Source organism: Eumetopias jubatus, unplaced genomic scaffold, assembly GCF_037043125.1.
Source record: "Eumetopias jubatus isolate StellerSeaLion01/CBP00866 unplaced genomic scaffold, mEumJub1_p1.0 scaffold_4, whole genome shotgun sequence".
NCBI classification, from domain to species: domain Eukaryota; kingdom Metazoa; phylum Chordata; class Mammalia; order Carnivora; family Otariidae; genus Eumetopias; species Eumetopias jubatus.
Window position 1 is genome coordinate 153,186,804 of NW_028274810.1, and position 10,697 is coordinate 153,197,500.

The 10,697-nt window shown below is 38.8% G+C and overlaps 1 protein-coding gene across 3 annotated transcripts in view; it reads right to left on the reverse strand.

Moving 5' to 3' along the window:
• Positions 1 to 7,543, reverse strand: part of RIPK2 (receptor interacting serine/threonine kinase 2) — a 30,989-nt gene extending 23,446 nt beyond the window's left edge. The window contains exons 1-2 of one of the 3 annotated variants that reach the window (XM_028112346.2): positions 7,043 to 7,543; positions 2,478 to 2,631 (exon numbers count right to left, since the gene is read on the reverse strand). In XM_028112346.2, the coding sequence (XP_027968147.1) occupies positions 2,478 to 2,631; positions 7,043 to 7,215 (327 nt within the window). In that variant the 5' untranslated portion in view covers positions 7,216 to 7,543. The remainder of the gene's footprint in view (positions 1 to 2,477; positions 2,632 to 7,042) is intronic. The other 2 variants (XM_028112337.2, XM_088022791.1) reach the window with 2 other exon arrangements.
• Between the last annotated feature and the right edge of the window lie 3,154 nt (positions 7,544 to 10,697).

Here is a 10,697-nt window from a genome sequence, read left to right on the forward strand (position 1 = left end):
TATGTTCATTTTTATTACATAGTATCATGGTATCAATTTGATATTATTTAACATCCATGTATATCTTATTTTCCTCAGTTTTTAGAAAAAATAATGATGACTTTATAGTTCTGTTATTTCCTTTTAGTTTATGTTGGTAATACAACTACATGGTATTGGCTCTTCTTTCTTCATTTAAACAGTTTTCAATTTTTTTTTTTTCTGTGTAATACCCAAACACATTACCTATACTCACACCTATCTCTCATTCTATGGTTTGTATCAAAAAACTACATGCACACACACACACACAAAATTTCTTCTTGGTACATACCATTAACTCAAAATTTATATTTTAATTTTCCTATTGATATAAAATCATACCTTATTACAATAATCATTACATCAATTAAAATTATGACCATATTATATTTATTTACTAAGCATGAATTTCTCATACTTCTTATCATACAATTTTTGTATTCTAGATTGAAAAATTAGCCTTTGGAAGTTTTGCTTTTGTGAAAGAGACAAAGATCATCTTCATTTTTAAGTGTATGCAATAGACATATTTAAAATATAATGTTTTATATATCTTGGTACTTACAAGTGATATTCATCTGAACTTTTTGAACATAAAAGTTAGTGTAGCTTCCTAGGAGAATGAACATACTCAGAAAAATTAGATAATTTGGGAAGATCTGGCAATGAATCACCAGGCACCAAGCTACTGGATACATTCTAAATGACATGAAAAAGTATGCTTTTACTGAAAGCTCAAATCTGTTCTTGAGAATTTTTTCTGCAAATGGGTAAGTGTATAGCTCTTTGATTAACCAGCTGTTTACATTCTATTTTGATTTTTTTTAACAATCTTCTTTGAGGTTGGGGGAGAGTACTTCAAGATAAATCCCGCTCTAATAATACAACAAAGAAAACCAAAAGAAACATAAGACATTACTTCCTCTGGTATACACAGACCTCCATCCCAGTGAGTAACTGAATCTTTCAGTCTGTAAAAAGGTAATTTTCTTCTGAAAATTATGTAGTTCAAAGGAGTCACAAGGCCTCTGTGCAGTATAGTATCACATGGAGGCTTTTGATCATGGAGACAGAGGTAGAACACTCACTCTATATGTTATGATTCCTTCTAGGAGTTGGCAGTCCCCTGAAGGAGGCTCTATAATTTCTAATGGGTTCCAATTTTGGGTATCAGAGTATCTAATGGGTACTGGAATGTGGGAAGAAAATATTAGAATTTATACTTATATTCATTTTTTTAAAAAGGAAATTGTGCTTAAGTAATATTTATATCAATTGCTGTGTTGTTATACAAATATTATACACAGACACCAGTTATCGTACTCTGTCCTTGTCTCAGATGGTCCCGTCATAAATAGAAAGTGATTATCTGCTGAAATAAAGACGAAGTCACTCCATGAGTGGCATCCATTCTCTCGTTTGCTTACAGAACGTTGTGATGTATCAGACTTTAGGAGCATCCACTAATTGGAATTTATAGATCATGTTACCAGATTTTAACTAAACCAACACTCACAAAACAGACCGAGTGATTTTATTTTTATTTATGTATTTATTTATTTTAAAGATTTTTATTTATTTATTTGAGAGAGCGAGCGAGAAACAGCATGAGAGGGGAGAGGGTCAGAGGGAGAAGCAGGCTCCCTGCTGAGCTGGGAGCCCGATGTGGGACTCGATCCTAGGACTCCGGGATCATGACCTGAGCCGAAGGCAGTCGCTTAACCAACTGAGCCACCCAGGCGCCCAGAGACCCAGTGATTTTAAAAAAGATTTCTCAACAGAAACTGCAGGTTGCAGATAGTATTAATAATATAAGATCAAGCAAACAATAGATGAATACATACAGTTTGAGACTAAGGATTCACAAATTTGCTTACTGATAAGAATGAGGACCCACCCCTCCAGTTTGCTTACTGATGGGATTCACAATCAAAGCCAGAGTAACTAGTACATTGATAAAAAGGTAAATGGCTCATACCTTTGTCTATTATTGGAAAAACCGATGTATTTGGTACTCAGAGACAGACTTATTTGGCCTATTTAGAACTTTATGGACGGGTATTATTAACATTTAATTTGAATCCTAAATTGTTTTTAAGATAAAATAAAATCTGGCTTAACTAACAGGAGGTTATATAGTGTACAGAGTTTACCTGTTCTCTCTCCCTCTCCTACCTCTGTATATACACATGTGGTTACTGGAATTCAGTTACACCTCAGGAACAGTAACCTAAGCAAAATAACCTCAGTCCTGCAGAATGTAGGGCCTGACTCTCTGATATTTTTAACAACACAAAAGAAGCCATAACTTGTCTAACTTTACCACTGTAATTGTTTTCCATTATTCTTATTTTGACTCATCTACAGCTCTCCAAATAATCTGATCATATGTAAAACCAAAACACTAGATAGCTTGAATAACAGAATGATAGCTACTAAAAATGCACAATACTTACCCTATGTAGGAGTTCATTTAATGATCCATTTGGCATGTATTCCGTAACTATTCCCAAAAATTCAGGCTCATTGCAAATTCCCAAAATTGGAAGAATGTAACTAAATCTAGCTTTGTGTAAAATTTCAGCTTCTCTTAAAACATCATTTCTTTCACTAAAGAAAGAAAATGCGTAATTATTTCAAAGTAATGAAAAATACACAATAATCATGCCTATAACATTAAGACTAGATTTTTTCCCCCATTAATTGACCTCATGTAAATTATGCAACTTCTCTGTCCCTTAGTTTCTTCATATTTAAAGTAGGGATAATATCTGCCCTATACAGTCCACAGGTCTGTTTAGAGTCCATAATAACTTCTCTGAGCCACTGACAGAAAAAAGTGCGATATACACAGGTTATTATTATTGTACTTTCCTAGGAAAGGAAAAGGACACAATATTTGAGTAAGTTTATAAAGTCTATTGATATTAGAATTATTGCTGTTTGAATTAAAGTTTATGTTGTATTAGATATTTGATTAGAATATTATATTAAATATCATGGTTGCATACCATGTGCATTTTCCCCAAATATTTAAATAATACATTTAAATGTTGTAGATTTAAATGACTAGATGATAACAGTTGCATATGGGTCAAAAATGCTTAGAAATTATACAATGGAACTCAGGAAAAGAACACTTAGGACAGGTAAATGCTTATAACAGATCCCTGGGGCAACTCTGGATCCCAGGTTCATTTGCTTATTTATTCACAAAACAAATAAATACTGAACATTTATTATGAATGAAAACTATGCTCAACATTTTGGAAAATATAAAGATAAACATAGTCTGTGTCCTCAAGCTGCCAAGAAATTTTCTAAGAAAAATAAATACTCATTGTGATTTTGATTTGCATTTCCCTAATGATTAGTGATGTTGAAGACCATTTCATATATACCTATTGGCCATTTGGAGGTATTCTTTGGATGTGTTAATTATCTTGATCTTGGTAATCACTCCACAATGCATATGTCTATCAAATCATCATGTTGTGCACTTTATATATAATTACATGTGTCAATTATTCCTCAATAAAGTTAAAAAAAGGAAAGCAAGTAAAAAAAAGAAAGAAAATGCATACTTAAAACATAAGGCAGAATGTGATAAGTACCATCATAAACAAATAAATAAGCAAGCAAGTTAAGTAAGTAAGCAAATGAATAAATAGAGAACTATGGGGAACTCAGAAAAAGAGTAAACTTTGGGCTAGGGGAGTTGACAGTCTTTAAAGAGGGATTTCAACTGTACTTTAAGGGAAGACAGAACATCAACCATTGGTAAAAGGGCCAAGATGGATATGGCCTCCAAGATGGGAGGACTTTTGCTTTTCTTTCTCATCTGTGTGTCCCTAAGACCTGAAAACAGGACCCGGCACTTGGTAGATATGTATCAAATGTATTCAAGGAAGTTACAGTGAAGGTTGTGTTTGGAAAATGGCAGATTGTTTAATATGAATCAGGATACCTAAAAGAGCATGTGAAAGGAATGAAGGTGAATAGGGTAGGCTAGAGCCTCATCTCCGAGCCCTAAAGCCAGGTGAGGGTATTTACACTCTATCTGGTAGTTAGCAAATTGTGATTGTAGGTTTTTGAGCAGGGTAATGACATGAGCAGAGCAAACTTTCTGGACAATTATCTGGGCAGAAGGATGTACAATCAGCAGAAATGGGCAGAGTTTGAAAGTCATGCGTTAGAATATTACAATACTAATTAAAGATGTGAAGCAATGAGAGTCTGAAACTATAAAGGTCACAGTGAAAATGGAAAGAAAAACACTAGCTGAATAGAATGCCCAGGTGGTGGTGACTACGGTAGACAAATTAAAAAAAAAAAAAAAAAAGCAAGGGAATTGGAGATGTCACTGGTTTTTACCATAGACTGATGTGTTGGTAGCAGCAATAACAAAATAGAAACATTTCCAGAAGTTTATTGGGTAAGCAATGATGATTAGTTGGTGCTTAAACCACTCAAGCTCTGGATGAATGGCTGTTGAAATAAGAAAACAGACATTCCACATCAGACTATGAGGCTTGCTCTAAAAGCAAACAAAAGGCAAAATAAAGCAAAAAATCTTATTTATGTTCTGAATAGGTAATATATGTTTTAAAATTCAAGAGTTACAAGAGGACATAAAGTAAAAAGCTTTTTTCCTTCTCCCTGTTCTCAGCCACTTAATACTCTGTGAGGCAACCTATTATTCAGTTTATGAGACCTGTTTTAATTAAAACTTATCTTCCCTAAATTGAAAAGGTAAGAGATGGAGGTCAACAAGAACTACATCTTATTGTTTAGCACTCTTGCAGAGAGACAGAGGATGGACTTGAAGATTTCTGGATACACTGAGAAAAAAAACTATAGAGAGAGCACGCTGAAGTCTCAGTGATACTTAATACACTTGTTCTTTCTCTCATTAAGAGTATCAGGCATTCTTCCTTCTACTGTGATCCTATTATGTGTCATACACTTTATATGTACTATCATCCAAAGACCAACCCTCTAAAGTTGGTTACCTTAACACCACTTTATATTGAGGGCACTGAGGCTCAGATAAATAATTTTCTAATAGGCCAACATTAAGTGGTAGGGTTGGAGTCAGATTTGAATTGCAGTTGTGGGACTCCAAAGCCTGTGTTCTCTCCATTCCACCGCTTGATCAAAGAAAGGAAAGGATCAAGGAAAGTTCTTGAAGTCAGATTTCAGGAAAATCGAGTAAGTGGCAAAACAGAAAAAGCCAAAAATAAATAGGTCTAAAATAGGTTTCATATTTTTAAAAACTAAAAGTTACAGTTTTCATAGGCATATCACCAAAATTACCCAACTCAAAATTTCAGTCACAAAACAGTTATGTCATCCACACAGTGTTTGAAAAACCAATCAGACTCATCCACACATAAACAGTCGGGAGATTGCTGGGGAAGGCCCACTCATTGGGGAGAAGTCAGGTTACGGAGAATGACTCACCAATCACTAAAATAAGAACACGTAACTGCACATAAACTTATTTTTCTTCCAGATGGTTTCAAAGAACAATGCAAACCTTTTCCACACCAGAGCCCAAGTCCATGCATTTATTATTCCCACTTTATGTGAGGAAATGGACACCCTGTGAGTCAACTGCATAGCCCTGTCCTATGCTGAGATTACAAGAATACCGCTAAGGTTAACATCTTAGGTAACAAAGTGGGAAAAAGAACCTGAAGCAGTAATGCCAGAGGGTTTAACTGGTCCTTATGACTTCTTGGACAACAGAATTTCCTACCAATTTACTGAAGAGTTTTAGGTTATGAAAACTGTTAATAAGAATAGAAAGGGAACCCCCTCTTCATTCCTTTGCTCCCAAATAGCACAAAACTCGGATAAATTAAAATCTTGAGAAGCAGCATCCAAAACAGGAAGATCAACTTGCTTTAGAATACCTAAAGGGTCCCTTAGGGTTAGATATCCATAAATTTACAGAGCTGATTCTAAAATATTTTCAGTCTTTTTAACCAACCACCACCCTTCAAACTTGACTACATACACATACATACATTTGCCTAGCACTTGCTCCACAGAACTCAAGGTCCAGGTGAAACAGACACCACATCTTATCTATCACTAGATCTGGATTATGATATACAAAAAGTGGGAACAATCTCCACAAGTGTCTCAAATTTACTGTGAGATCTGGCCCACCCAAGCCTGATAGCAAGACAGCAAAGTAAAGCTACAGGCAGATGAAAGTCCAGTAACATTGGTAGAGCTGAAGCTGAGGGATTTATCTGACATTGGACACCAACAGCCTCTGACCAATCAGGCACCCAGCATGATGAATTCTGACATTAGATAGAGGGGGAGGAGAGGAGAGTGTTGCAATCATGGATGTTAACTCACTAAGGACTGAATGCAGGGCCTACTGGAAGGCAAATACACAAGACTAAATGACTAGACCCACTGACTAATACCTTCGATCCCAGGTCAATGGTACAGGAATGAAATGTTTTTCTGGAAACAGAAACTAATACTAACTTTCCCTTAAAACCTAGACAGTGCAGGGAAATTGTTCAGGATGTGAAAGACGTTCAAAATTTCTGGTCGTTTGTCTTCTGATTCAGCGTATTGTTAGCAAAATAATACACTTATCCTCTGGGGACAGGCTTCCCTGCGAGAGTGAGAAGAGAAACTAAAGCAAGTAGAGTTTGGTATCTCAACTTTCATGACCATACGTAATAAACCACAAACAAAACAAAAACAACCGCAGGCCTACACCGAAACACCCTGACTTTTGGTGTTCTGGAGAAAGAAAGTCCAGGAGTAAGAGGGACAGAGCAGGAGAGGGCGGTGGAGAGACGGGGTGAGCAGAGGAATGCGAGAGCTGCATCTCCAGCGTAGCCAGTTCTCCCCACCACGCAAGCCCCGAGCCTTGAAGGGCTGCCCAGAGGTGACGAGGGGTGGGGCCGACCGCAAGTGTCGCCGCCGTTCAGGCTCTAGAGCCCGCTTGCTCGGGGCTGGTGTTCGGGGCTCCGCGGGGGTGCCCTACCTGTCGAGCATAGGGGTGTGGATATGCAGCTGCTTCACGGCCACCTGAACGCGCCAGTCTGCGTGGCGGGCGGACGACACGGTGCCCGACGCGCCGCGGCTCAGGTACCGCAGGTCGGCGAGCTTGTGGCAGGGAATGGTGGGCAGGGCGCTGCAGATAGCCTCCCGGTTCATGGTCGCGGGCGGCGCGGGCTCTGAGGCCGCTGGCCGGCTCTGGGTGTGCCCGCCGCTTCGGCGGCTTCCGTGGCTCCTCGGCTGCGCTCGGGCGCCCGCACTCGCCTCCCCACCCCCGTGCCGGAGCCGGAGCACCCGGGCACTTCCCGCGGCGGGACACTAGGTCACGAGGCAGCCCATGGCCTCCGCGGCCCACGCCAGTCGTTGCTTTTCTGGAGTCAGAGCGGACTTTTCTGGGTATCGTAGTGAACTCTGCCGGGACTACGCGTCGAGGAGGAGCCTCCTCCCCCGACCTGGCCTTCCCAGGCGCACCAGCCACCAGAGCCGGGCAGTCCAAGCTCCTCCCTCCCCAAACTTCTCAGGTGACGTCAGCGGCAGACCCTGAGGCGGGGAGAGGGCCCCCGGCCCGCGGCCCTCGGGTCTGCGTTATGTGGTGCGGCCCCCACGCTCTGGGCGACACCCGCGGGGCTGGGGCGGGGGCTAGGGGTGGGGAAGGGAGCCAGGGACGCTCGTTTTGTCTTCTTTCCCCCCAACTTTCCAGGTTTGGGAAAGTTTTCTCTGAGGGGAAAAAAAAAGTTCCTTTCAGCAGCCTGGTGTCCGATTTTGGTCAACGTGCTCTCACACCAGGGAGGAATCTTCTCTGAGCCTCATAGTCGTGGGGGAGTCGCCAGACTCCAGGGGTGGCGGGGTGCGGGCGGGGACGCCGGATTACCGACTCCGCGCCTGCGCGAAACGCGCCGGTGAGGGGTGGGCGTGGTGGTGACTTCGAGAGTTGGGCACTGATGAGCCCCGCGGGTCAGGTAGGGTGTAAATTCACCTGCCTACCTGGACTCCGATCATCCCTCACTTCCAGGTGCGTCAGGAGTGAGAGGTGGGTGATAAATCCTGTCAGAGGCTGACTGTTAACAAGTTCTGGTGTTTAGCTCCTGTTCCGTGCTCCTCTACTAGGGAGCTACTTTTCTCTCTCTTCTCTCTGGCGTCCATAACTATACGGAGATTGACGAATAACTTTGAGAAGAGTCAGTCCCTCTGATTCCAGGTAAGACTGCAAAAATTTCTTTTTCATAGATCTGGGAGGAATGCATTTCATTTTTAACCAAAAACAACCAAACATCTTTCTGTTTTTTACCTTAGAACAAACACCTTTCTACTTGATTATTTTGTAGAGTGTGAGTGCAAATATTGTATACAATACTAAGTACATACTAGGCATTTTAATGAATTCTAAGGCTACAGTAATAAGGAATACCTGACTTGAATGGGGTATTTTTGTCAGCAGAGAACAAATGTTTCCTATATCTTTGTGTTGCCTGAAATGAGAATAGCAATGTTATATTTTACAATACTGGGAAGTTGTGATGAAACACTGTATTTTAAAATTTTGATGATTTAAAATAAAATATTTAGTTTTAAAGATCTGGTCTGATACTCTGTGCTTTATTGCTTAATACGCTGTTTGCTACAAAAAGTGCTCAGAAAACTTTCCCCATTTATTCATTCATTCATCGTTCATTCATTCATTTAATTTTCCAGTCACTTAATAAACTAAGAGTTCCAGAAAAAGAACAAAAAATAGGAAGGGAGGAAATGATCAAAACAATAATTCAAGAAATTTTGGCAGGTTTGAAGGACAGGGGTCTCCATATTGAAAGGGCCACCAAGTACCGTCAGTGAATTAAAAAAGACCTATATGTAAGCACATCCTTAAAAAGGTCAGAACCCTAAGAACAAATAGAAGATTCTACAGGTTTTCAGAAGGAAGAAACAAGAATAAAGGGATGGGGATTAGAATGGCATTAGATTTCTCAACAATAACACTTTTATGCTAAAACACAGTGAAATGAAATTTCTTCAAATTCTAAAAGATAGTAGCTTCCAACCTACAATTGTATAGTCAGCCAAACTATCAAGTATAAGGGCAGAATAAAAACATTTTCACATATACAAGGATGCAAATGTTTCTTTTCTTTCCATCCACCTTTTTCTTTTCTTTTTTTTTTTCTTGAAAGAAAGTGAGTGGAACATGTGCTCCAACAAAACATGGGAATAAATCAAGAAAGAGAAAGACATGGGATCCAGAAAACAGAACCAGGAGGATGTGAAGGTTTAAACCCCAGGATGCAGCAGAATTAGAGAGCAACCTTTTTTCCCTGGAGCAGGGAGATGGCAGATTCCAAGGGAAAGACTCTAGTTAAAGTAATTGATTTTATACATTATCTAATTTTGAGTTTTGGGGAAATTATATTGATGTTTGATAGATCTAATGAAATGTGTGATAAAATTGGAGAGAAAACTTAAAAAATCTAAGTGAAAAGCAATTAAGTCTATGAGAAATAAAAATCATACAAAAACAGAAACAACATTTCTACAAACTGGTGATGGTGAAAAGGGTAAGACTTTTCAGAGCTTTTGTAATATCAGTATATTGTAAATCTCCAAGGAGAGAGCATGAAGCATAGAACGCTATAAAATTTATATTTTAATTACAGTACTTAAAAAATAAGTAATATAAGCACATCTTTCAACATTTAAAAGTATAAAAGAGATAATCCCATGGGAAACTAGGCAGATGACCTAGACATCTCACAAAAGGGGCTATTTAAATAGCAGATAGCAAATGAAAGACTTAACGTGCTCAACACTGTTACCAGGGAACTACAAGTTAAAACCACAGTGTGATACCATTACACAAATACTAACTAAAAATTAAAAGACAGAATATACCAAGTGTGGGTGAGGATTTGTAGCAATTGGAACTCTCATACCCACTGCTGGTGGGAGTGTCAGTTGGTACAACCAATTTTGCAAACTGTAAAGCCGTTTCTATTAAAATTGTGGCTATGCAGATTCTATAACATCAATTCCTCCTTTAGGTATGTGAATATGTATATGCAAATGCTGGAGTATTCATAGCAGTGCTATCTATAATAGCTTCAAACTGGAAATTATCCAAATACCCATAAACTGTAGAATTGGGTAAATAAATTGTGGCACATTTACACAGTGGAACACTAAACAGCAATGAGACTGGACAGTGTACAACAATATTGATGAATCACAGAAGTATAATGTTGGATAAAAAAATCAGACACAAAAGAGTATATATTTGTATGAGTCCGTTTCTATTAAGTGCAAAAAAAACACTATGCTTTTAGAAATCAGGATACTGACTTATCTTGTAGAGAGAAGGGTAGTGACTAGAAGGGGCATGACGAGACTTCTGGGGTGATAGTAATTTTCTGTTTCTTGATCTAGGACCTAGACTCTAGATGCCAGTTAAATGGGTGTATTCACTTTACGAACAGTCTTTGAGGTTACACTTAACATGCACTTTTCTGTGTATTGTTATACTTCAATAAAAAGCTAATAGGTTTAAATATAAAATATATATGTGGATGTATATTATGTCTCTCACTTTATATAATTAGTTTCACACTGTACCCTGTTCACCTCACTTGTTTTTCACTTACGGTCTATCTTGG